The following is a 27,270-nucleotide window of genomic DNA, read 5'->3' as shown; positions in this document are numbered from 1 at the left end:
GGCGGGGCATGATCATGTTTACAGGGACGCTCGTCAAGCTAATGAAGGATTCCAGTGTTTGGAAACTTCCTCCTGCTCTCTGATCACAACTCATTCTGTCTGATGACATCACACCTCTATCCATCCAACCTTCACAGTGAACCAGAGTTTCAACACGAGTCGTCGACAGATGAAGTGGTTGACTTTGAGTTTGTGTTCGTGTGGTTTCACTGAAGAGAATAAACATTCAGATGAGACCAGAACTAATGAACCTGAGCAACAGATTTCTTTACCTGGGACAAGGATTTCATGAACGGAGCGCTGACGTTACAGAACCTCTGATTGGCCAGTCTGTCCTCAGCGTAGCACTCAATCTGAATATCTGATTGGTCCTGTGGGTAAGAGGAGGCGTGTGCTGAGTTATAGACGTTATCCATGTGAAGCTTGTGCTCACTGTTCAAGAGCAGCTGATGTCTGCTCTCAGGTTATTTCTGAAAAGTGGAAACAAGACCTTGACGATGAGGCTGGAGAAGAGCAGGTTGGAGGAGGTGGAGATGTGGATGGAGGCTCCGTATGCGTTCTCTCCCTGGTTCTCCAGTCGAGCGAACACCCCCATCCTCCTCCGCACAGACTCCACCACAAACACCGAACCCGCAGTCGCCCCCTGGAGGCCGCAAAGTGACCACGCTGCTCGTTCCCTCGAGCTGCAGAACTGCCTTCAGGTGAAACACAGAAATCGCAGTTTGTCGGTGCTCGAAGTGTGTGTGTGTGTGTGTGTGTGTGTGTGTGTGTGTGTGTGTGTGTGTGTGTGTGTGTGTGTTACTCACTGAACGTCCATCAGGTCAGTGTGACTGTGCAGCACGAGGTCAGGGACGCAGATATCCTCCTGCTCACAGCCGTTCCAGAAAGGAAGCTACGGGAGGATCATCACATTTCTCACATTCAGTCAAAGATCAACAACATCTCACACAACCTGATGGTGGCGCTAGACCAAAGGACAAGGATCAACAGAGCTCTTACAGTTCATCCCGAGGGGAACATGAACCACATGTCATCACAGTCTGTCCAATAGACACTGAAACATTTCACTAGAAAACACAAACGTCCAGCTCATGGTGGCGCCAGAGGAACAGTTAGGAAGGATTCATCCTCTGGGAACCATGAACATCTGCACCAACTTTAACTTCTTCCTGGAGACGGTGACCTGACATCACCGTCTCCAGAGCTACAACATGACTCCGACTTTTTACACCTAAAAGTAGATTTTTTATTTGTTGACATGCTTCTTCTCTGCCAAGAAGAAAAAATCTACAACAAACAAGTCAACACACAAACTCTCACCTCGGCCCTCAGGATGCTCGGCCAATCAGGATCCAGCACCGGCCCCTCGTCTGGGTTCTGCATCCCCGTCTCCAGGACGACTGCGATGGGACGTCCGTAATCTGCTGTTTCCTGTTCAGAGGAATGTTCAGGAACATTGAGTGTGTGTGTGTGTGTGTGTGTGTGTGTGTGTGTGTGTGTGTGTGTGTGTGTGTGTGTGTGTGTGTGTGTGTGTGTGTGTGTGTGTGTGTGAGAGACCTGGACGGAGAAGCCGAGGCGTTGGCAGCTCCGACCTCCGCTCTGTAGGAGGAGGCTCCTGGGCTGCTGTCGGTCTGATTCGTCCAGAACGACTCGTGGAGGAAAACGCTTCTCGTCTAAAACCAGACTGAACCAAACAGCTGAGAGAGGAGGAGGAGGAGGAGGAGGAGGAGGAGGAGGAGGAGAAAAAAGAGCTTAAAGGAGGCATCCCAATACAGTCTCCAGCTCCTATGAGGCTGTGAACAGAGACCAGGTCTTTCAGGGGACATGGATGGAGGTGTTGAGGGCCCTGGGGCCCCACATCGTACCAAGCCGATCTGCAGAAAGTCAGTGGCTGTTTCCAAAGTTGTTGTCGTCTCCTCCATGTTAACATGTCCTCACTTTTACCAACATAGCACACGTCTCACATCCAGTCCACAAACCACATGGTCCACTCCTGTTCACCGGGTCTCTGCCAGAACTAAGCCATAGCAGCACCGCACGTCAACCAGAGGAGGCTCCTATTTGTTTTGTACACTTAACACTTCCAGATCTCACTTTGCCCAGAGCACCGCATGTTCACCTACAATGTCCCCGATGTGTTTTGGGATATTTGGGCCACATTTACTATTTTAGAAAAGGCCAGAGCTGCCGCATCGTTGCCAGAGTTGGTCCACGTCCGTGTGCTATCTACTGAGATGGTTTCCTGCTGCAGCTCGACCTGGTCTAAAGAAGATCAAGTTTTAAATTCATGTTCACTTAAGGAAGATTCTCTCTCAGCAGAATCGTTGTTGTTGCTCAGATTCTTTCTAACAAACCGTTTCAGTTTCAGCAGCTCCACGTGTCAGATTAGCTGGAAATCAGAGGCGATGACGACAGGTTGTTCAAGTGATTTATAAATATTTGCTCTCTCTTTGTTATGATGAGAGCGTGCTGCACTTTCTGCTGCTGCTGTTTGTGACTGCAGATCATTCTCATCTGTTTAACAAGTGAAGGTTTGGATTTATGAGAGCACAGAGAGACGAGGCTGCACCGGTTCAGCCCAGTTCACGTCCACGACGCCACGTCTGCACGGTCACGAACAAACTGGAGCGAGTCTCAGAAACAAAGGCTCCTGCGTCTGAAACCCTGAAGCATGTTTGTTTGATGCCATGCAGCATGTCAGTGTGTGTGTGTGTGTGTGTGTGTGTGTGTGTTTGTGTGTGAGTGTCTAATCCAATCCAGATGACTGTGGGGGGATGGGGAGGTGGTGGTGAGAAAGAGGAGAGGAAGGTATGAAGCGATGGAGGGAGGAGGAGTGACACAGTTAAACGGTGGCTGGCTGGTGTTAGCATGTTAGCGAGGTTTCCATGCAGCTGGCCCAGCACATCTGCAGCCAGTTACAGACGGAGACAAGACAACAGACAACACAAACATCTGGGTGATTCTGACGCTGTCTCCCAAACGTCCACACAGCTGTTCCAGACGTCCAGTCGAGGTCAAACTATCACACTCCCCGCTCACACAGAAGCTGCTCAGAGGCACGTTGGCAGCTACGTTTATGACGACGAGTCAGAGCCAGAGTTTCTCCATGAGCTGATTTTTCATTTAGTTCAGTCGTCTCACGGTCTCATTATTATCTTCACTCATTAGATTTTGATTTTTATTTAGATCTGAAACACACTGAGAAACATCCGTCTCCGAAACACAAGGGCGTGAAGAACCAAAGTACAAATCCTCAGGATCGCATGGACCCAGTTTTAAAAACGCATCCGACTCATCCTGAGAGATTTCGGTGTGTGAGGATTTTTATTGGATGACGGATTTAAAAAACTTGGTGTGCAAAGATGTTTTTGATTAATAAAGTGGAATGAAACAGTAACATTACATTTGAGCTGCTCAGTTGTTTGGACGTGTAATAATGAATCCACCCACCGACATCAGTCCTGGTGTTGGTCCTGGTCTTGGTCCTGGGCTCCAGCCTCAGACAGACCGTCACAGACATGCAGGTCACCTCCTTCCCTCCTCGACGACAGTCCTTGTTAAAGATGTTCACCTTCTCGGGTTCAAAGGTCAGTTTGGCCTGAATCCTCATCACACCACGAGACCTGCAGGGAGGGAGAGTGTGTGTTTACGCCCTGAGTTACTGACCCCCACAGTGTCCTCTCCTGAGGATGAACCAAGATGTTTCAGGTGAAGACTCTGGGGTTTACGCTGAGATTTGAATCGTCACTGATGAGAGGTGGAGCTGAGGCTGATGGGAATTTCAGTAGTTTGGAGATATTTGGTCATGAACATATTGGAGGAATCATAATGTTGACCAGATGGTGGCGCTAGATCAAATGTCAGATGATCAGAAGTTATGTTCATCCAATAGAGATATTTAAATAAAACCCCAAACTGTCCTCCCCCTGGTGGCACTGCAGGAGATCACAGAATCAATCCTCTGAGGAACATGAATGTCACCATGATGCTAGCATGACTGATGAAGTGTGATGGTCTGACCAGATGATGACGGCAGCTCCCAGCGCTCCCACCGCGAGGTCAACCAGCCCGTCTGCGTTGATGTCCAAAACACCGTGAAGACTTTGTCCAAAATACTGCAGCCCAGCAGAGAGTCCTGCTGCAGAGACACGCTGCAGAGACACAAACAGATCATTAATCAAAAATATAAATCCCGTTCATTCGTCTGGACAGGCTCATCGTTACCTGTCTGTGCTGCTGCTGAATGGTTTTGTCCTGGCCATAAAACACATAGACTGCCCCCTGGTGGTCATCCTCCAGCGGTGCGCCGACCACCAGCTCCCTAAATCCGTCTCCGTTCATGTCGGGTATCTGGGCCAACGCTGAACCCAGACGGGAGTTCTGAGAGCTGTCAGATATCTCCAGCGCCCCCCGCAGGACAAATGAGGTCTGGAGGGAGGAAGTTTAGTTTCATTTTCTGTGTTGTCATGTGACTGACACAGCAGGCGACCAATCAGAGTGAAGGCTGTGTCTGTACCTGAGGTGTAACAGAGTAGATGTAAACCTTCCCTCTCTCCCAACCCTGACTGTAGTACATGGGAGCTGCCACCAGGAGGACATCAGTCTGTCCGTCTCCATCTACGTCCATCGATAACAACTCGCTGCCGAAATACGAGCCGATCTGAAGAGAACCCAAAACAACGAGAAACATTAAATCACTTCCTGTGATTTCAGTCCAGTTTCCTGTTTCAGTTCTCGTGATGCCATGTGAGACCAGGTTTACACGTTTACACGTTTACACGTTTACATGTTTACACGTTTACACGTTTACATGTTTACACGTTTACACGTTTACACGTTTACATGTTTACACGTTTACATGTTTACACGTGACCATCAAATAAAAAATCAACCAGTAAAACTGTCAACGTAACAGGACTTTTCTTTTTGTGTGAGAACAGATTTCATTTTGACGGCTCCCAAAAGTGAAGTCAAAGCATCTCAAGGTCCGTTTGGTTTGAATTCGTTATTTGATGATTAAAAAACAGGCGGAGACAAAATGATTGACAGCTGAGACTGACTCCTGATTGATCGAGTGCCTGTGTGGGTGGGACCTCAGTAAAACAACGTGTGTGTGTGTGTGTGTGTGTGTGTGTGTGTGTGTGTGTGTGTGTGAGAGAGCGAGAGACCTGCTCTCCCAGCAGGCCATGCAGGATGGTCAGGTTTCCCGTGTTCTTCAGCGTGAAGATGATGACCTTGCCCGTGTGGTTGAACCTCGGTGCTCCGGCCACGTAGAGCTGAGAGCCACGAGCCGACACAAGTGAACCCACTGAGTAACCTGAAGGACCAGGACCGACAGGAGTCAACACACGTCACAAATCATTGTCTTGACAGATGTTCAGAATATTCATGGTCTGATAGGATGAACTTATTCTGATGATTCCCAGTCTCTTGCTGCAGCGCCACCATGAGGCCAATGTGAGCATCACAGTAACATCTTTTACACTGGTGCTCTGAAGCAGATGAACCTTTGTGACATTAACACCTGTGTGGATTTGACCATGGTGTGCTGCTGTGTGTATGGAGCCCTGCAGCCTCCAGGGGGCAGCAGCAGGAAGTTCAACTGAGAACACTTCCGTTTTTAAATGTATTGAAACTGTCAAAAGCATCAATCAGTAGAAACACCAGAGATGAGTAAAGCATGATGGTTGTACCCAGATAGGCTCCGTGGTTCTTCAGCTCCTCTGGAAACTCGTCCTGATAGGAGGATTTGGGGGGAACAACTTTTCCGTGTTTAGTTTCTTTCAGCACGGCACCGGTCCAGTCGTAGGCGCCGACCGCCCCGAGCAGAACGCCATCCTGAAGGAAAGATGTTGACATCATTTATATATTTGACTTCAAGGTCTGAGACGGACGTTCAGCCACATATTCACTGGACAGATGCATCGAGTTCACAAATGCTTTCTATGATCCACACATGGATTGTTCCACTAGAGGGCGCACCACAGAAATCAGACCTGTTAATAAAAAACATGGCGACACCGGAGGAGGTGTGGTGAGTATCTGCCTCTACGCTGCCCCCTACTGTTCATGTACGTATTGTCCATAATAGTGTTAGTTTCTGAGGCTCTGTGCAAAACGACTCCAGCAATGACAAGTAGTTTAAAGTGTGACTGCAACAATGAGGAGAAACAGCAGGAGCAACATTTGTGTGGATCGACTCACTCCTGCAGTAAGAACCTTATGTCACCAGCCGGACTGGAAATCCCATCATGCAGCTTAAGTTACAGCTCAGCTCCCAACTACTCAGTTCCCACCACATAGTTTGATCGTCAGTAAAGTGAAGCTGAAAAGCACTGTGTCTTCTTTAGTATCTTCCTGAGGAGACTAGTCAGACGTCTGGAGTCGTGACAGTGGATTTATACTTCTGCTGTGAAAAGCCTCTGCAGCTCCACTGACGTGGAAACTGTAGCTGTGGTCCGAGAGACGACGGGTAACTCGCATCCAACTGTGGATCTTCAGCTCCTCACTGAACCCGCTGATCTTCAGCTCTGGTTCTGCTCAGTCCAGCTCCCAGCAGCTGAATGACCCAAACGGAGCCGCTGTGAAAACACCTGAGGTTTGTTCCACTTTGGTTGATTCTACAACTCAAGCTGGTTTCAGACACGAACTCTGGAGAATGAAAGGGTTTCTCACTCTGACATTTTCCAGATGTTTCACTAAGGGGCTGGAAGGAAAAGTTCCAGAAAATCTCCAGAGTAACTGACTCAGATATTTGTTTTCTTACATACAGAACCTCTATTACACGTCAGGAACACGTCAGGAACACGTCAGGAACACGTCAGGAACACGCCCAGCTCTGTCCAGCTCATATGAAGTCACAGGGAGGTTAAAGACTAACTGGTGTGTCCTTCGTGCTGCAGACCTGTCGTCTCAGACATCAGTACGAGGGCGGGATCAGCCGCTCTGGAATCGTAACCATCTCTCAACACGTGTTTACAATCAGTGACACAGGAAGATGGACTCTGGAGGTCCTAAACTCCAGATATGAAAGTTATTTAAACGCTGAGTCGTGGTCTCTACGGGCCGTAATCCAGGACCACAGTGTGTGAATGAGCATCTGAGCAGCACATGGACTGACTCTGGATCAGCACATTCACTTCTTTAATCCTGCGTGAGGAGACGATGACTGACTGACACATGTTGACCCTTTAATGCACAAACTCAGGATCAGGAGACAGTTTGCAGTAAGTAATTGTCAATGGGCTCAGGTGCATGTGTGTGTTCAGGTCTCCTGGTTCCTTCATGTATTGATGTGTGAGAGCGTTTGTTGGCAGCTTCACGCTCAGGAAAAACCATCTGCTGTGTGTTTCTCAAAGAAAGTTTCCATCAAACCCTTTGGAGTTCAGTCAGATACAATTTCCCCTGGACAAGAAACAACAGAAATATTTCAGTTTCTGCAGTTTCAGACCCAGAACCAGAGCGATGCTGGACAACTGAGGATGAGACCAACAACAATATTTGAGAATTTCTGTTGGAATCAGGATCCATCGAATACAGAGTCTCTGTTCTGACTTTAGTTTTCTTGGAGAATCGTCCGTAACATTCTGTTCCCAAATCAAATCAAATTATATAAATATATCATATTATACCTGCCAAGTCCCTGATTTTTACAAGTACAAGTAGCTCAGGATGTTTTCCAGAAGTGATTTCAGGAAAATTATAATCATCCTTTACCTCGGACGTGGAAATCAAATTAAACTGAGGGAATTTGACAGAAAGATCCGAACTGGAGTCCAGTGTGAAGGTTCTGATTCAGAAAGTTGGACTTTCAGACATTTACAGACATTAACAGAATCTCTTAAACATCTGGAAGCTGAAATAACAGCAGCTGGACATGAATGTAACTGAGAACTTGACTCACTTTGACTAAATGTGAGGAGAAACCAGCCTGAGCCATCTGAAGCCCGAACCCTCGACCCTGGCTGCTGGTTCCTGTGAAGCACACAACATTTAATCACATCAGTAATGTTGATCACTACTGCAGTAGACCTGTGCTGATACTTCATGTGACCTGCGTCTGCTGAATATTGGTTCTTTATTATTTCTCCTGTGAATTTGTTTCAGACAAAATGAAGAAACATGATTTAACTAATGTCAGCCGACCTTCCAGGGAGAAAATCCTCTCTCCCAGAGCGTCCACGATGTCTTTCAGCGCCGACTCGTCCGTCACATTGAAGAAGTGTTTCTCATCCGGGTCACTGGCGATGAACTTGATTTCCTTCAGAAAGGCTTCAGGGTTGATTCCCCGACGGTTGTAATAACCCAGAACCTGCAGGAGACGGAGGAGACGCTCAGGAGAGAGGGTTCAAATCGTCTACATCCAGAGAACGCAAGGTTTTTAAATCAGGAGAAGCTAGAAAGGATGGAGGGAGGGAAGACTGAGAGGTCAGGGTGTGACAGGAAGTCATGAGGTCAGAGAGGTTAAAGATGGATGGACTCACAGCGATGGCGTACATGGTGATGTTGTCTCTCTCACTGTCGGCGACGGCCTGAACCAGATGAGGACTGTCATGAGATTCACCGTCTGTGATCACGATCATCACCTTCTGAGCGCCGGGCCGGCCGCCACGTTTGAACGCCTCCGACCTGCAGATACAAACATGAAGGTGTGTGAGGAACAGGACACCAATCGATTCCTAAAGGGAGGATGTGGAGTCGCACCTCGCCACGTTGATGCCCAGCGCCGTCCTCGTCTCCTCTCCGCCCCGCTGGTCGATGCTTCTGGCAGCCTCCACCACCTCCTCCACCGTCTGGTACTCACCCAGACTGAACTCATGGACCACTGTGGAGCCGTACTGGACCACACCGACCTGCAGAGGAAACGCAGCTCAGTCTAAAGCCGAACCTGCACCGTGAGGTCGGCCCGGTTATAACAGTTATCACCGTGTGGACAAGATCAATTCAATACGAGCTAAAGATTTTATTATATTTAAGCAACACAAACAACAAACCTGATATGTTTAGTGTTGAAGTTTAAACGTGTTGTGACGTGAACCTGTGATTGTTTTATTATCTGGTGATGAACCGACCTGCGTCTGACCTGAGCCGATGTAGAACTTGAGCAGGATGTTGATGAGGAAGTCCTGCACCTCGTACCACGGGTAGATGGAGTTAGAACCATCCAGGACAATCACGATGTCCATGAACGTCTCACACCCTGAAAGACAGAGAGACAAGAAGATGGATGGATGATGGATGATGGATGATGGATGGATGATGGATGGATGATGGATGGATGATGGATGATGGATGGATGATGAATGGATGATGAATGGATAATGGATGGATGATGGATGATGGATGGATGATGGATGATGGATGATGAATGGATGATGGATGGATGATGGATGGATGATGGATGATGGATGGATGATGAATGGATGATGAATGGATGATGGATGGATGATGGATGGATGATGGATGATGGATGGATGATGAATGGATGATGGATGATGGATGATGGATGATGGATGATGGATGGATGATGGATGATGGATGGATGATGGATGATGGATGGATGGATGATGGATGATGAATGGATGATGAATGGATGATGAATGGATGATGGATGGATGATGGATGATGGATGGATGATGGATGATGGATGGATGGATGATGGATGATGAATGGATGATGGATGGATGATGATGGATGGATGATGATGGATGGATGATGGATGTATTACTCTGCAGGGCGGGGGCGATGGTGTGGGACAGTCTAAAGTTGCGACTGACTCTGGAGCAGATCCCGGTGCTGTAGAGGGAACTTCCACATTCATGAGACCAGAGCGGTCCACAGGTCTGAGGACAGACACACACCAGTCAAAGACACTCAACACAAACACAACACAACTGGTTCCTGTGAATCTAAACAACAAGTTGAACCAACAATCATTTCAAATATTTTGATAAACTGAAATGGATCAGACATGTCCTCCACCAAGATATATATATATATATATATATGTGTGTGGAGGACATGTCTGTGTCACGTGACGCACCACAAAGCTGTTGTCTTTAGGGTTGGAGGTCAGCGTCATGCCCAGCCTCATCTTGTCTTTCCTCTCAGACACGTTGTCCAGAGAAAGTTTCCCTGGAAACAAACAGACACAGTTAATCCCTGAAGAGGAAGACAAAGAAGGAGGAGAAGAAGACAAAGAAGGAGGAGAAGAAGATGAAGAAGGAGGAGAAGAAGATGAAGACAATGAAGGAGGAGGAGAAGATGAAGACAATGAAGGAGGAGGAGAAGATGAAGACAAAGAAGGAGGAGAAGAAGATGAGTACAATGAAGGAGGAGAAGTAGATGAAGACAATGAAGGAGGAGGAGAAGATGAGGACAATGAAGGAGGAGAAGAAGATGAAGACAATGAAGGAGGAGAAGAAGATGAAGACAATGACAAAGACGAATAAGAAGGAGCGTCGGCCTCTGAAGGAACTAGTCACAGGCCGTGGTGGAAAGTATGTGAGTACATTTACTGTGGAGCTATACTTCGATTGAGTTGTGAGGAGTATCCTGAGTATCACTGCTAGAGAGAGAGCGACTCCTTCAGGTGATGACACCTTGACTTCAGTGTGAGTGTTTTAGCTTGAGGAGCTCTGAGGCCTCAGACGTGGAGACGCTCACCCAGCTGGAGGCGGCTGCAGTTCGCTGAGCTCCTGGTGTCCAGTGGACATTTGTACACGTCACCGGTCTGCTGCCTCCCGGTGGATTCAAACGGAGCTCCGACCAGCAGCCTGGACACACACACACACACACACACACACACACACACACACACACACACACACACACACACACACACACACACACACACACACACAATCAATATTCAGCGTCATCACTGTGACACTTTCTAACTGTCCCCTCTTTAACGATGTTCTTTAACGTCATTTCTTAATTATATCATTTTGAAACGATCCTCTTGGCTCCGCTCAACCTTCAGGCTGCAGATGTGATAAAAACTATTCTCCTCCTCCCGAGTCCTCAAAGGTTTTTCAACATTTTCAAATTTAAACTCTTAATTGATCAGATTTAACTTCATAAACAAATCTGAATAATTCATTTTAATACACGTTTCTTTGAGCGGCCATGTTGAATCTAGATCAGCTGATGAGTCAGATTATGTGAGTTCTGTCCTCATCCTTCCAGTCACTGGTCCTCCGACAGTCGTGGTGTCCAAACCTCCACCCTGGGTAATACTGGAGATGGAAGCTTGAAGATGAACACAGTATATATATTTATATATTTATATATTTTGAAGTCCGTCATGTTACTGCAGTGATTTTACTCAAAATTGTATTTTCTAATACATGCACAGATTTTATTATCATTTGTTTTAATTCATATCTTTACTAGTTGAAGGTTCTTAAGGAACATTTATGTCACGTGACCACAAATATCACTTCTGGTTTAATATAAGTGGATTTATAATCTGATCATGTCTGCGTCGCTACGTCTCCAGGTTTCAGCGCTCACGTTCTCCCGTCGAGTGGCGCTCGAGTCTACGTCCATCTTTATACACAGGCGATGTTTGTATGCTACTTTTCACAATGCATTGTGGGAAACTATAAGTAGTAGAGTGTTTTCAGAGCAGAGGTTTAACCAGCCGAGTTAAAAGAGTTAAAAGCTGAAGATGGCGTCTCTGCCGTGACTCTGGGTCACAGACTGCAGTAGTTTGTTCTTTCCTCTGAATAATCACCCGACAGATGTTCGGTCGTGGCTCTGCCCTCAGAGTTCAGAGGAGCGGCCACACTGAACAAACCAGCGAGCAGGTTATTAGCACTAACCAGAGTCAACAGCACCACATGTGGCCTGGACGGCAGCGGTTCTGGGAACAGGCCTGAGTCACATACCAGAGGACAAGCTCAGCGCTAACCCTCAATCTGCTAAAGCGTCTCCCGTCCACATCAAACGAGAGAGCAGCGCTGACAAAACCACATCCCCCGCTGCAGACAGAGCGAGTCCACATCCCACAGCTCCGCAGCCTGCAGCTCCTGACTTCACCCCCCGCCCGTTTCCTCAACAGGTGATTTCTGGTAAAACCTCGAAAACATACCTGCCTCCACTTTAATGGGCTATTTGTCACTTAATTACTAATTTCCCGCACTTCCCGAACGAGGAGCTCGACCTCCTCGTTCATTTGCTTTGTGTTGGTGGATGTGATTTAAGCAGCTGAATAAATTCTCTCTCTCTCTCTCTATATATATATATATATAAATATATATAAATATCAGTGCTGTGTTTATAAGATGTTCCACCCAAAAATTATTTTTATTTTATCTTGTGTTTTATGTCGTTTCATGTCAAATTCCATTTCCTGTTTTATTTTGTTCATTACAAACATTTCCTATCTTTGGTTCCTGGTTCAAAACCCACCACCCACCTGTTACCTGATTAGTTTCCTGTCCCTGTGTGTCCCACCCAGGAAACCCTGTTTATATTCCGTCGTGTCCTCGTGTCCCAGAGTTTGTTTGCTGCTTTGAGTTTTCTGGACGTCAGATTCAAACACAAAGCTCATTTTCACATCGCGCTGCTGGATCATTTCTGTGTACGTGTATTATTCAGCCGTTCTCCTCTGGAGAAGGACGAGCTGTGGTTTCCAGGGCGACCTGAGGCTGAGCGGCGACAGATTGATGACATGAGCTCGGGACCGGTGAGTTTCCTTCTTAGCACTGATCGGCTCTTGTGACATTCAGTCATGCTAAGTTTTTGCTCAAGTTAAATGTGTCTCATCGCTCCATTTTGCGCTGCCCGGCACGAGAGATGTCAGACTGACGTCCACTCTCATGTTTGCTTTGACTTTGTCAGCGTACAAAAAATGATTAACGTCCGTCCTGAGAGATCAGATCATAAGTTGAGTTGGAGCTCATACGTCCATTTATCTCGTAAACACATCCGGCAGAGCGTGATCTTGAAAAAACCATGAGAAAAGTGGGTCAAGGGTCAGAGGTCACAGGATCCTGAGCTTCATTACGAAAGAGAACGAGCTGCTGAAGAGGATAGTGAGTCTGGATTACTGCATCAGCCAAACACCTGAAACGTAAATGTCACCAGGCAGCGCAGAAAAACAACTGTGCAGAGTTACTATGCCCCCCCCCCCCCCCCCTTTAAAACAACACACACACAGTGGAGTGATGGGCTGCACAGAGGGAGGCTGGGGAATAACAAACCACAGCACATAGTTTCCAGATCCAGCTGTGCCTCGGGATGCAGGAGAAGCCGATCGCCAGACAAACGCAAATACTTTCCACTTATTTACCTGAAACTTCAAAGCCATAGAGATTTGTAATGGTGGAAGACTGCGAGGAATTCATCAGGGCTGAACGGGTTCCAGATCAAATGAACGACGGAATCTCACCTGCAGCCGCAGACAGACGCGAAGAAGACGACAGAACGACACAGGTCGAGTTTCTAAAGGAACACAGTTACTTTTATCATAAATATTAAATATGTGACTGTTCCATGAGTCAGACTTTATTCATTCGACACTTCAGTGATATTTATATTTTGTGTCCACTTAATTTTATAAATCTGAATTATTCGTATATCTCATATTTTATTTGATCTTCTTCCAGCAGCACATTAATAATAATTTAATATAAATAATTATATAGTAATTATTTCTCCTGGTATTTCAGGATGGAAACGTAAAGATGGACGAACTGTACAGGAACGTACGAGTCTGCATAATGAGAGATTATTATGAAATCCTGATTTATAGCAGAAAAGGACCATAAATAAAATTAATAAAACTGTGCGGCTCTGCAGACGTGTTTCACTGATCAGACACGTCAGAGGAAAATGTGTCGTTCCAACGTGATCCTGACGTTTCATCATCACTCACCGACATGCGGCTCAGACGCTTCAACCTGGGAACGTTTCTCCAAACTCTCTTTCCCAGAAGACGACCACAGTCTCATAAATCCAAACATTCAACAATCATAGACAATCTCATCTGAACGGACTTTCCATGACAATAATAGAGTGGGTCATTTATAATGCAGCTTCATCATGACGGCTCTCAAAAGTGAAGCCAAATCCTCTGGACCGCCCCCTGGTGTCTGGCTGCAGTATAGATCTTAAGCCCTCCTCCTCCATGTTAGCAGATGGGACATGAACCAAACTAAAAAATCAAAGTAGACGTTACACAAATATTTGTAAAGATGTTTCTGTCGTTTCAGCTCGTTCTTATCTCACTGATGTTTGTTCAAGTGTTTCTGATCAGTTTGGTTTTTAATTATAATTAACTGGTTATTATATTATATTATATTATATTATATTATATTATATTATATTATATTATATTATATTATTTCTGTTTCCAGATGATGGCAGCGTTTCTACACTCGATGTGTTGAGTGGTGGTAGGAGGTAGAGACGCCATCTTATTTCTCAGTTAGTTAGTTGCGTTGTGTGAAGTTAATTTGCTAACTGCTCCAAACTGCTCTGCATACAATGAATCTAGAATCTAGTTAGCTCCATAGCTAGCTGTTTTACTGTAACTAGTTAGTTAGCTAACTTGAGTTAGCTAACTTGAGTTAGCATGATACTGTTACATTTAAGAAAGTTAGTTCCATCGACACTTGTTTGTGTACAGATGTTGTGACAGAACAATCTGGTTCCTGTGTGAACAGACCCAAAGTCTGGTTCTGGTTCAGGTCGATGTCTGAGCTGTGATTCTCACCACTGACGTCCTCCGACCTCATGTTGCTGGACTGTGTATCCAAACTGGGTTTCTTTAGAACCAGAGAAGATCTTGAAGTTCTTTGTGTCAAAGTTGAAACAGAGCTGAATATCTGAAAGAAGAGAAAGACGGTTATTTCCACACTCAGCTGATGCTAATGGAGTCACTTTATATTAGAGACACGGTTCACCAGTGGGACCAGTGTCCACTTTTCAAGTATTTCACAGAACCGACAGCACTTTGGTACATTTTATATCTTGGTCCAGATTAACGGCCTCTGGATTTCCAGCTGCTCTAGTTTGAATAAAAAGGAATCAGTCACTTCGACGCCCACATGTGCCTGAAACAAACCAAAGATCATATGAAGCTTCAACACTTAGAATCACTTCCTCTCTATTGTCACCACTCGGTTCACCTACACACTAACGCACCGCTATAGCTCGAGTCTCGTTATCAGGAGATTTTCAAAAGGTGCAAAGTCTCTTACTGAAGATTTGAACATGGAAAGCTGAAGGAAAATGGATAAAAAAAAACTCCTGATATTTTGTTCTTCCACTCGTATGTGAAGGAACAAAACGTCATAAACATCTTCCAACTTAAAGAATCCAGCCAAACTAACTATGAGTCATAATCCAGAACATACGATGGATGAAATCAGTAGTTAGTGATGTAATAAAGTCAGTAGAATTATTTTAAACCTTTACTTCCATTCAGTTGACGGGAGGAGGGACGGAGGCCTGGACGCCCGACAAAAACTGAGATAATAAAAGTGACGTCACTCCAAGATTTACAACTTTATTTTCCACGACAGGAAGTCTTGAGTGGCCGGGAAATGGAAAGGAAAGAAATGACTCATGGCTTTAACAGAAGTAGGTTGAATATGTGTCGTCCAGATGAATGAGGATAAGAATGATCAATCACCGCTTAGGATGATCCGAGACATTCTTCCTCTATCGGATCATTACTGTTTGTTTGCTATTCCAAGCCCGGAGTCGAAAAACAGACTTTGATAGAAGAAGAGTTTCACATTTTTCCTTCCTCATGGTTTTGTGCTCAGAGCTCCAGTGACCTTCCAAATATTCTGCTCAGGCGACGTTCCAGACACAGTGTGAGCAGCTGAGGAGAGACGTTTATATAACACAGAAACATATACGTCACATTTCATTCTGTTCAGGAGGTAAATCTGAACACGTTGGTTTCTAGATCTCTCATCAGTCATGTCAGAGGCTTCTCTCAGCGTATGAAGTGATAAAGTCATGGACTTTACTTCAGTCAGGAACACTTTGTCATGATTTACCCATTCGTTGCAAATGGACACAGTTGTGATCGGAGCTGAAGGCTCCATTCTTTGGATGTTCCCTGGATTAGCTGAGCAGCGTGCTAAGATAAAACAGGGAACACGTGCAGCACCCCCTGTTGGGCGTAGCAGGAAATGTGCCTTTGTTTAGGATGAATATCATTTACCGCGACCATGTTTGGACTCGGTGCTAAGAGGTGGAGGCAAGTTACGTGGGTGTGAGTGTAGCTGAGCAGGGATCAGTGAGGGTGAGGTCGTATTTAAAGGGACCGCTTTGGTGAGAGAATGGGCTGTGATTGGTGGGTGGCTGACGAGCACATGACTCCGTGTCCTGCATGGACTAACACGATGCTTCATACATCTGTCGGTGAATGAACCTTACGAAGTCGTACAATGTAAATGTCAAATCTGTTTTGGTTTAAATTGATTTTGTTTCCTGTGAATCTACTCCAGTGCAATCTGACCATGAATCTCTGGTAAAATAGTTTTAATCCTGCGACCAGGAACTACACTTCCCATAATCCACTGTGAATGATCCTTTCCTTTTGAATTCAACCTTGTTAATATCGTGTTGTAATCTCATGTAGCTTGTATCTTGTATGTTATTATATCGTGTATAGCGTAGTACTGTAGTTAGTAGTGTAATGTAGTTTATCAGCCACATGGTGCAATACTTAGATCCTGACTTGGAATCATCGCTCAGGCGTCCGATCGTAGCAGATTGGATTTTTGCAGTAGTGGTAAATATTTCCACGGTAACAGCGAGCTTCACCAGATATAGCTACTACACCTGAGGATTGTGGGTAGTGCAGTACCTTTCCTTGACATCATGAATAAAACATGTCATTCAGACTTGTGGCTTCTACAGGAGAATATTGTTTCATCGTCACATCGTTCGTGCTCAGTCTACCTTGGACGGTTCAAATATTATGGCTGATAATCAAAATCTCTAATGGAAGTGAATGAGATTTGACTTCAGGAACCAAACTATCGAGATCTATTGAAATCTTTTTTCATCTCATCTCATGATTTGAACAGATGAGTCAGATTTGTGGAGCAGATTTGAACCTCAGTCAGTAGAACCTCCTCCCGTTTGACCCTTTGGCCCCCCATGGTCTTTGACCTCAGGTTGTTGCCTGTGAGCTGAAGTATTTCTTCTGAGCTCCGGTTTGTCTCCTCCAGTTGTGTGAACGAGCGGAGTGAAGTCCGCGGGCTGTTTGGGTTTGTTTGCTCGTGATGAGTTCAAATAGAAGACGCTAGAAAAGAGGAATAATGGAACAATTTTCTCTGACTTGAAGTTGTGTGTGTTTCCTCTCAGCGCAGAGGAATTTGCTCGTGTGTGATCTGAGCCAAAGACCAACTCGATTTATCGAAGCTGTTGGCGAAAGACATAAAGAGACTTGGCAGAGAGGAGATCAAAGATTCATATCCAAGTCTGACGGTTTCTGTCGCTGGACGATCTGACCGGCTCAGATGATCCTCGCTGGCACCGGCGACACATTGCAAACATTTTTGACACAGCCAAGCAGATTGTGAGTTTTTCTACCTGTTCATACCCAGGTGATTATTCCAGATGTTTTCTTGATTGTTAACAGATTGTATCCAGCTGCAGCTACTGTGGCCCACAGAGAATATAAGTCTGTGCTGTTTTTACAAAATCTCGTTTTAAATCAGATGCAGCCCAGTGAAATAATTAGGTCAAAGATGGGATTGATTTAGTGAACGAGCTCTTGTCAAGCAGCTCGCAGCCAAACGACGTCTGTGTCACTTCCTGCATCAGGCGGGCAGACGGCTCGACTGGCTCAGCATCGCTGCAGCCTGATGCTCGCCATGACCACCGCCAGATAAGTCCTCACCTCCCTGAACGCAGCACGCGGTCTGTGTGATGTATTCTGATCAGTAGCCCTGCACACACCAGGAACCACGCTGCAAAGACACAGACACTAAAACGATTTTTTAAGATTACATGTATCAATAATAGACGTACCCAATGGTCCTCCACTGACAGAATTAATCCTCGTTTTATTTTCTTTACTTATTTAAAGGTTTTTTCAGACAAGAATGTTCTGTCCCCGAGGCCGAGCTGCTGCTTCACCACAAAAAACATAAAACCCCCACGCGTGTCTGTGGTTACTGTGAAGTGCTGCTGGGACGAGACGACCGCAGCAGGACGGCAGAGTAATATTTCTGTAACTGTTTGTTTTGTAATATCGGAGAGTTAAAGTAGAGAGTACACAGTGTCATAAAGTTTGGACAAATTACAGGACACATTTCAAATCCTTTTAAAGACTCAAATCTCCTTCCAGATGTGTTGAACTCCACCTGTCTGGGACGCTCAGGAGGTTAAAGCAGCTCAAAGTGTTGCTGTGAACCAGAGGGTGCAGGGAGCAGGCGGGGGGGAACTGATGCCTCTCTGTGTGGCGTTCCCGACCACAAACTGACGAGCAACAACAACAACATGGTGACTGATGAGATGCTGTGTGGGTTTAACGATCGGCCTAAAAGCCACAGCGTGCTGTAAAAACCATTTTACCCTCATCACCTCAGAGGGAGCTCGCCACCCTGCAGGCCCAACCTCCAGCCATCACACCAAACTCCACCCAGATTCAATAAAGAGGCCCAGTGGATCAGAACACTCCAGCCTCGTGTATGGAAACAATTCAATCAGAGGGAAGCAGAAGAGTTGTCTCTGAGATCATCCACCGGGAATAAAATCATCTGGAGGAGGGAGGTGTCGGTTCATCTGTTCAGACACACACACACACACACACACACACACGTCTTAAAGAATTAAGAGTTCAGACACTCCTAATGGTCATGTTGACCCCTGATGACCTTTTCTTCACCATCTCAGGTCATTTCAAACTGACATCAGATTCACACCTGAAGAACAAATGGAAATCGCCATCAACGAGTGATGAACGTAATTCACAGTTCCTGATTGTGTTCACTCCTGCTCCCCAGAGGATCCACTTTCCTCTGGAACTTTACGTTTCACCACACGGTGTTGAACCAACAGTCGGCTCAAGCTCAACTGAGGCCAAACAGTCGTCATCAGTGTTCTCGGCCAATGAGAACCATGTGACCGGAGCAGGCTCTACTGCCCCCTGCTGCTCAAACAATCACCCTGCATCACATTGCTGCACTGACATCTGTGGCCGGAATTTCACTTCTGAACTTTCTCCTCTTTGACTCAGAAGCTTTTCCTACACAAATCACAAATCACAGCTCGGCAGGCGACACCGACTCCTCCAGTGTTGGTGACAAAGACTGAGTCAGAGTCGGCTGTAAACTCCTCCTATGAAGACGCAAAGACTCGTAAATCCTGAAGTTTGCTTTGAACAGAGCCACATGCTCAGATGTCAGACTCATCACTGCAAACCAAAGCTTGTTGGTGAAGCTGCCTCTCAGGACAAACACCAAATCAACTAAAGACAATCCAACCGACTTGTGATGCTGCCACTGAATGAATGAGTTGACAACCAAAGTGATTAAAAACTGCTGTGGTAGAAAAAGATTGAAACATGTTCCTGACAATGACCGGATTATACTTTTAAACACAAAAACTCAAAGTTATCAAATCAATCAAAGTATGTATCAGTTTGTCTCATTGATCTTAACAAGGTTCAACATCCTCTTCACCCTCGACTAGAGTGAGGACGTGTAACAGAGCACATCTACAAAATATCAATACTCACAGCTTTCATGGAGTCCAACGTCACTCAGGTGTTTCAAGTTTTTAAAGGTCCAATAATTCATCTTCTCTGACAGAGATATTAACGACATTTTAACTTGGATCCCTGCAGCAACGTCATAATCTGTAGGCTGCTGTTATCAATCTGTCACCATGGCAACGGGTGGAACCTCTAATTAAGATGTGTTAAACTCACATAAAGAGTTAGTCCATCACAAGCAGCATGCACCACCTGTCTGTCAGACATGAACACACTCATCCTCTCTCGCTCGCTCGCTCGCTCTCTGTACGTTGGATGGTGCTCGCTCGCTCACTCACCTGGCAGGAGGCTGCAGGTCGACAGCAGCAGGAGAACGTAATAATCCATGAGTGAGTGTGTGAAGAGGAGGCAGTGAAGCAGAGAGTGTGAGTGTGTTGTTGTTGGAGGGTTGATTCTGAAATCTGCTGCTCAGATGTGTGAAGGAGAGAAGGAGAGAGAGAGAGAGGGAGAGAGAGAGAGGAGGAGCACGGCAAACACACCTCCTCCTGCCTCACACACACACACACAAGCTTTTAACTTTACCTTCTCTTTTGAAAACAGGAGCTTTAATGTCTCAGTCGGTGCACAAACAGGAAATGCCTCCATTTGTGTCTGTGTTGGCACCGAAGACCAGATGTGAACATCTGTCCCATAATCCTGAGGAGAAGGTTCCTGAGCAGTAACAGGTCTTCAGTCTATAAACTCTTTATGACACAAATACATGTTTAACATTATATATATATATATATATATATATATATATATATATATATATATATATATAGAGTAAAAGAAAATCTATAGAAGATGAAGCGTGAGGAGCTGGTCCCTGATCAGCTTCTCTTCATTCTGTATTTACATCTTTAGAATCTCTCTGAGAAACTCTGACACTCGATCACAACAAGTTGTGTTACTCTTTATGTCGAAGTTAGTTTTTTTGTGTGTTGTGATGATTTCAGCTACTTTTTGTGCCATCAGGGAAGTTTTCTATTACATATATATATATATATATATATATATATGTTAAAAAGAACAAGGTCCCGCCCATGCACACGCTCGACCAATCAGGAGTCGGTGTCAACTGTCAATCATGCGTCTCAGCCTGTTTTTATACCATCACATAAACCAAACTAACACTTGAACAGACATCAGTGAGATCAGAACGAGCTGAAATGACAGAAACATCTTCGACAAACATTTATTTAACAGTTTGGTCTATGTCCCATCTGCTAACATGGAGGAGGAGGGTTGGTGACCTATACTTTAGCCAGCCACCAGGGGGTGATGGAGACTTTTGAGAGCTGTCATGTCCTCCATCTTTAATGACAGTGTATGATTTCCCCCTGCTCACAGTCTTTATGCTAAGCTAGGCTAACCACCTGCTGGCTGTAGCTTCACATTTTCTGCTCAGAGTCTGAACATCTGACGCTCAGAGAGAAGAAGCCTGAGAAATGAGAAACCTCGTGAGGACCAGTCTCCACACTGTAGCTAAGTGTGTTGACACTTTGCGTCCCGTCAGTAGAGACACAGCAGCGAGCTGGACGGCAGCAGGCTGCTGTCACTCCGCTGGAAATAACAAGTGGAAACTCAGAGTCAAAGAACTCGAGCTAAAGTGAAACAGACGTAATCAACCTTTAAATGAGCCCGAGGGTCGGACTGAAGGAACAAGACACCATGTGTGTTGAAGGACAGACAGACTGGAGGACAGACTGAAGGACAGACTGGAGGACAGACTGAAGGACAGACTGAAGCAACAAGACACCATGTGTGGTGAAGGACAGACAGACTGGAGGACAGACTGGAGGACAGACTGAAGGACATAGAACAGACTGGAGGACAGACTGGAGGACAGACTGAAGGACATAGAACAGACTGAAGGACAGACTGAAGGACAGACTGAAGGACATAGAACGGACTAAAGGACAGACTGGAGGACAGACTGAAGGACATAGAATGGACTAAAGGACAGACTGGAGGACAGACTGGAGGACATAGAACGGACTAAAGGACAGACTGGAGGACAGACTGAAGGACATAGAACAGACTGGAGGACAGACTGGAGGACAGACTGAAGGACATAGAACAGACTGAAGGACAGACTGGAGGACAGACTGGAGGACAGACTGGAGGACATAGAACGGACTAAAGGACAGACTGGAGGACAGACTGAAGGACATAGAACAGACTGAAGGACAGACTGGAGGACAGACTGGAGCGTGGACAGACTGAACAGTTTCCTTTCCTGTTCTTCTGGATGATGGAAAATTAAACTTGAACACAAATAACTTTAATTCATTTAAAAGCTCCAAATAAATGTTACTCTAAAACACAACGGCTGCTCCACCTTGAGATTAAATTCAACAATAAAAGGATTCAATTATTTATCAATTTAAATAGATTTATGGGACGTTTAATATATATGTTGAATGTTATACTGAACCTGCAGATGTGCAACAAATCCAGATGTCGTTATCAATCGATGGAAAATCAATCAACTACAGCGGCTTCACATTTAATTATTCTGTTTTTAATAATCCTCCATGACAATGTGATAACAGCCCTTTAAACATTTCTGCAGATGTACTAAAAACTTTAATCTCAAAATCAAAGATTATTTTCTGTTGATATCATTTTAAATGATGATTCTCCCTTTCTTTAGTTTTGCTTTTAATTAAAAAAAGAGAAATGGATTAATCAAGAACATTCATCAGTTAATTCGATGTTGCAGCCCCTCAGGAGACATGTCTTTACTGCCACCCAGTGGACACAACTGTGCACTCATGTTTTCACCTCATGCTGTTTTGTCTGTGATGATAAAAGAACTCAGATGTGATGACGTCTCAGTTCAGTGATAAATGACAGAGCTCAAAAGTTTTGACTTTTAGATTCAAATGACAGGAAAACAACGTCAAGCTGTGATGTGTGTGTGTGTGTGTGTGTGTGTGTGTGTGTTGCTGCTCCAGCTCGCTTGTCTTTCAGGCTCCTCCCTCAGCCTCCCGGGCATCGGCCTTGCTGCAGCCCGGTGATCGCTCGCCGTCCTGCACAGCCGTAAACGTGACCTTTCTGTTGGACCTCTGCTGACACACAAACACACAGCACCGGTCACACTCTCTCTCTCTCTTTCTCTCAGCTGGAGAAAGAACATTTATCTGTTCTCTCCATTTATTCGCCGCGGGCCTTTAATGAACCACCACAGCGTCCGTTCAGTCCAACAGTTACGCCTCATCTGTCGTTAATCATCTGTCGTTAATCGTTCTCAATGTTTTCTGATGCACAAGTTCAGAAAGTAAAGATTGATTTTTTTCTTCCCACCTGTTTTTCTGCGAGGCCTCTGGGGAACTGGGAAATGTTTTCCCGCCGGTGCTCTGCCCTCTCCCAGTCGTCCAACCAAAGCTGGCGGCGATACTCCGACTGGCGGGACGTGATCCGCTGGTAGATGGCTTGATTCTGGCGACTGACCAGCAGAAGCTCCTCCCTCCTCTTGTCAGCGTTCAGACTGAAGGAGACAGTGACAATGATCAATCAGAAATGTCTGAAGTGAGCTTCAGAGGACACTGATTTACTGCAGACTCACTTCAACAACTTGTTTCACCTCTAATTTGAATGATTCACAGGAACGTGGGGCAGTGAAAGAGTGTCAGTATTCAGGTCTTGTTCTCCAGCGAGGGGACGATGGAGCGTGGGATGGATGGGGGGGTCGGTGAACAAACAGCTGAGCCCCAAGGTAAAGCTTTAGATTTACCAGTCGAGATACATGATAACCTTCACCTATGGTCACGAGCTCTGGGTAGTGACCTAAAGAACAAGGTCATGAATACAAGCAGCCGAATGAGTTTTCTGGACCCAGAACTGGAGGGGACTACATATCCCATCAGCCCTGGGAAAGCTTCGGGATCAACCAGGAAGAGCTGGAAAGTGTGACTGGGAAGAGGGACGTCTGGGATATTCTATTTGATGAGCTACCTCCACGACCCGAGCCCGTAGAAGAAGAAGACAATGGATGGATGGATGTTATGAGAACTTGCTCTTTGTCCCCATAAGAAAGACAAATCCCCACAACATGACAAAAACCTGGACTACACACACACAGCTGTCCTTGTTTCATTGATGTCCAGTCCAAAAACTTCCCCCGAACTTTAACCAGGACTAGTTCCTCACTAACTCAGTCCTGCTGATCAGATTACCTCCTCAGGTGGTACTGGTTGTGATTGTCCACGAGGCCTTTAGAGCAGACGATGTCGGCCAGTCTGGAGGCCAGGAGACGATTATTTCTGTCGATGGTCGACAGTCGCTCGTCCTGCAGCTGGACCACAGAAACCAGACAAGACATCATGTCTGTGTCCCTCAGATTTAACTGACAGCTGATAAATAATGTGCTTCACGTTTTAACGTTTGGTTTGTGAGAACTCTGACCTGCAGCTTCTTCAGTTTGAGCTGGATGTGAGCCGGTGTCCTCGTCCCCCTGGTGTCCACTACAGGGAGGGCGGAGCTGACCTGTACGAGACACACAATGATTCCATACAACCTGACACTGTCTTTATATACAGTCAGTGATGGTCTTTATATACAGTCAGTGATCATTTATATACAGTCAGTGATGGTCTTTATGTACAGTCAGTGATGGTCTTTACAGTCAGTGATCGTCTTTATATACAGTCAGTGATCGTCTTTATATACAGTCAGTGATCGTCTTTATATACAGTCAGTGATCGTCTTTACAGTCAGTGATGGTCTTTATATACAGTCAGTGATGGTCTTTATATACAGTCAGTGATGGTCTTTATATACAGTCAGTGATGGTCTTTATATACAGTCAGTGATCGTCTTTATATACAGTCAGTGATCGTCTTTATATACAGTCAGTGATCGTCTTTACAGTCAGTGATGGTCTTTATATACAGTCAGTGATGGTCTTTACAGTCAGTGATCGTCTTTATATACAGTCAGTGATGGTCTTTATATACAGTCAGTGATGGTCTTTATATACAGTCAGTGATGGTCTTTATATACAGTCAGTGATCGTCTTTATATACAGTCAGTGATCGTCTTTACAGTCAGTGATCGTCTTTATATACAGTCAGTGATCGTCTTTACAGTCAGTGATCGTCTTTATATACAGTCAGTGATGGTCTTTATATACAGTCAGTGATCGTCTTTATATACAGTCAGTGATCGTCTTTATATACAGTCAGTGATCGTCTTTACAGTCAGTGATCGTCTTTATATACAGTCAGTGATCGTCTTTACAGTCAGTGATCGTCTTTATATACAGTCAGTGATGGTCTTTATATACAGTCAGTGTCTTTATATACAGTCAGTGTCTTTATATACAGTCAGTGATGGTCTTTATATACAGTCAGTGATGGTCTTTATATACAGTCAGTGATCATCTTTATATACAGTCAGTGATGGTCTTTATATACAGTCAGTGTCTTTATATACAGTCAGTGATGGTCTTTATATACAGTCAGTGATGGTCTTTATATACAGTCAGTGATCATCTTTATATACAGTCAGTGATCATCTTTATATACAGTCAGTGATGGTCTTTATATACAGTCAGTGTCTTTATATACAGTCAGTGATGGTCTTTATATACAGTCAGTGTCTTTATATACAGTCAGTGATCATCTTTATATACAGTCAGTGATCATCTTTATATACAGTCAGTGATGGTCTTTATATACAGTCAGTGATGGTCTTTATATACAGTCAGTGATCATCTTTATATACAGTCAGTGGTGGTCTTTATATACAGTCAGTGATGGTCTTTATATACAGTCAGTGATCATCTTTATATACAGTCAGTGTCTTTATATACAGTCAGTGATGGTCTTTATATACAGTGTAAATGCTCCTACCTTCCTGCGGTGGTTGTCGTAGTCGCTCTGGTCCCATCGCTGCTGCAGGTATCGGTTGGTGACGGGTTTGAACGGCTGGTACGACCTGTGCATGTTTCACACTCTCAGTCTGAACCAAGTCACACAGTCGGAGTGTGTTTGCAGGTCAGGATGTTGTCACCATGGAGACGTACCCCTCTTTATGTCATCACAGATAAGGTTCCTATTAATTATTGCTGAGCTGGGCTTTTTAACCATGGTGAGGACACACACACACACACACACATGAGATCTATGTTAGCTTGCAGCTATGAACATGCGTCACTGATCTTTTTGATAATTCAATGTTGATATTGTGGAGAGCACATTGATAGAGATGCATCATTTTTAATGTTTTTTAGTGATAGCTGTTTATAGAGACTAAATGTCGTACTCAGAAGTGCGACTCGAGTTATTAAAAGAAACTAGCCGTTGGGCTCAGAGTCAGACGACTTGGCTTCTGTGTGAGTTACTTATCTTAAATCTGAGGTAACGTCAGAAGCGGCTGCAGTGAGAACAAGGTCTTATTCTGTCAAACATTTCCTCTTTCATTATGTGGGAGCAGGTCACCGCGGGGCCTCTCCTGGACCCACAGGAACAAACCTGTTTGGCTAACAGCCGGGTCGTGTCCTTGCCTCCATAATAAATGAAGTGTGTGAGATTTGAATATGACGAGAACTGAGGAGGTGAGTGTGAAGAGGTTCCTCCACACGGTGTCCCTGTGGGGGCCACAGCCAGGGGACGGAAATAATGACGTCAGGCAAGTTCACAGACAAACGTCTCGCTGGCTTTATGAAGCCGTCAGCTCCAGTTAACGTGACCGGGGAGCAGCGTGGCGAGCCAGGCCTCCAACTCAGACCAGGTTGTGTTTGTTGGCAGGTACATCTGGTGTGAAACCAAAACCTCAGTCATGTTTCAAAGTTTGAAGCCTCAGTGAAGCTTCCTCAGTCTGAGCTGTATTTTGGGTTCCAGCAGATTGTCTGCATGTTAGAAATGTCTTCTTTAAACCCACTCGCTCCGCTTGTACGAAGATTCTGACAGTTTAGGGTTAGGGTTAGGGATTTGTTCTAATGTTAGAACAGAATCTACGCACTAAATGCACATGACTCCTCATTGGATCGTTATTATCTCTTCACCGCTCGGTCACCGCTCGGCTCAGTCCGTCCTCAGTGAACACAAGAAGAGAAGACTCATATCAAATGTTAATGTGGACAGGCTGTTAATGAAAGATGCAATCAGATGGAACACACTACAGGTAATACTACTGTGTGTGTGTGTGTGTGTGTGTGCAGTCTGTAACCTCTAGTGGTGAAGTTACAGACTGCAGCCACCTTATATACAGTCAGTGTTTATACACAGTCAGTGTTTATACATAGTCAGTGTTTATATATAGTCAGTGTTTATACACAGTCAGTGTTTATATACAGTCAGTGGTTGTGGTTGTATACAGTCAGTATTTATATACAGTCAGTGTTTATATATAGTCAGTGTTTATACATAGTCAGTGTTTATATACAGTCAGTATTTATATACAGTCAGTATTTATATATAGTCAGTGTTTATATACAGTCAGTATTTATATACAGTCAGTGTTTATATACAGTCAGTATTTATATACAGTCAGTGTTTATACACAGTCAGTGTTTATACATAGTC

The 27,270-nt window shown here is 45.0% G+C and overlaps 2 protein-coding genes across 3 annotated transcripts in view; both read right to left on the bottom strand.

Moving 5' to 3' along the window:
* itga11b (integrin, alpha 11b) overlaps window positions 1-20,212 on the bottom strand; it is a 24,852-nt gene extending 4,640 nt beyond the window's left edge. Inside the window, exons 1-21 of one of the 2 annotated variants that reach the window (XM_069528423.1) lie at window positions 20,035-20,212; window positions 14,726-14,837; window positions 10,666-10,775; window positions 10,043-10,134; window positions 9,728-9,842; window positions 9,072-9,199; window positions 8,704-8,852; window positions 8,484-8,628; window positions 8,146-8,311; window positions 7,904-7,974; window positions 5,694-5,838; window positions 5,169-5,317; window positions 4,517-4,660; window positions 4,225-4,428; window positions 4,021-4,151; window positions 3,451-3,623; window positions 1,558-1,697; window positions 1,321-1,431; window positions 807-892; window positions 491-695; window positions 273-371 (exon numbers count right to left, since the gene is read on the bottom strand). In XM_069528423.1, coding sequence (XP_069384524.1) covers window positions 273-371; window positions 491-695; window positions 807-892; window positions 1,321-1,431; window positions 1,558-1,697; window positions 3,451-3,623; window positions 4,021-4,151; window positions 4,225-4,428; window positions 4,517-4,660; window positions 5,169-5,317; window positions 5,694-5,838; window positions 7,904-7,974; window positions 8,146-8,311; window positions 8,484-8,628; window positions 8,704-8,852; window positions 9,072-9,199; window positions 9,728-9,842; window positions 10,043-10,134; window positions 10,666-10,775; window positions 14,726-14,837; window positions 20,035-20,083 — 2,724 coding nt within the window. In that variant the 5' untranslated portion in view covers window positions 20,084-20,212. Of the gene's footprint in view, window positions 1-272; window positions 372-490; window positions 696-806; window positions 893-1,320; window positions 1,432-1,557; window positions 1,698-3,450; window positions 3,624-4,020; window positions 4,152-4,224; window positions 4,429-4,516; window positions 4,661-5,168; window positions 5,318-5,693; window positions 5,839-7,903; window positions 7,975-8,145; window positions 8,312-8,483; window positions 8,629-8,703; window positions 8,853-9,071; window positions 9,200-9,727; window positions 9,843-10,042; window positions 10,135-10,665; window positions 10,776-14,725; window positions 14,838-20,034 lie in introns of those variants that run through there. The other variant, XM_069528424.1, reaches the window with a different exon arrangement.
* A 1,987-nt stretch (window positions 20,213-22,199) lies between these two features.
* LOC138410822 (uncharacterized protein CFAP97D2) lies at window positions 22,200-26,860 on the bottom strand. Its single transcript, XM_069528425.1, has 5 exons — window positions 25,597-26,860; window positions 24,149-24,229; window positions 23,920-24,038; window positions 23,048-23,231; window positions 22,200-22,809 (listed from the first exon to the last, which is right to left on the bottom strand). The coding sequence occupies exons 1-5, from the start codon at window positions 25,687-25,689 to the stop codon at window positions 22,711-22,713; spliced, it is 576 nt and encodes a 191-aa protein (XP_069384526.1). The 5' UTR covers window positions 25,690-26,860; the 3' UTR covers window positions 22,200-22,710.
* Between the last annotated feature and the right edge of the window lie 410 nt (window positions 26,861-27,270).

This window comes from Paralichthys olivaceus, chromosome 7, assembly GCF_024713975.1.
Source record: "Paralichthys olivaceus isolate ysfri-2021 chromosome 7, ASM2471397v2, whole genome shotgun sequence".
NCBI classification, from domain to species: domain Eukaryota; kingdom Metazoa; phylum Chordata; class Actinopteri; order Pleuronectiformes; family Paralichthyidae; genus Paralichthys; species Paralichthys olivaceus.
Note: the sequence above shows the minus strand (reverse complement) of the source record. Positions and strands in the feature narration are given on the sequence as shown.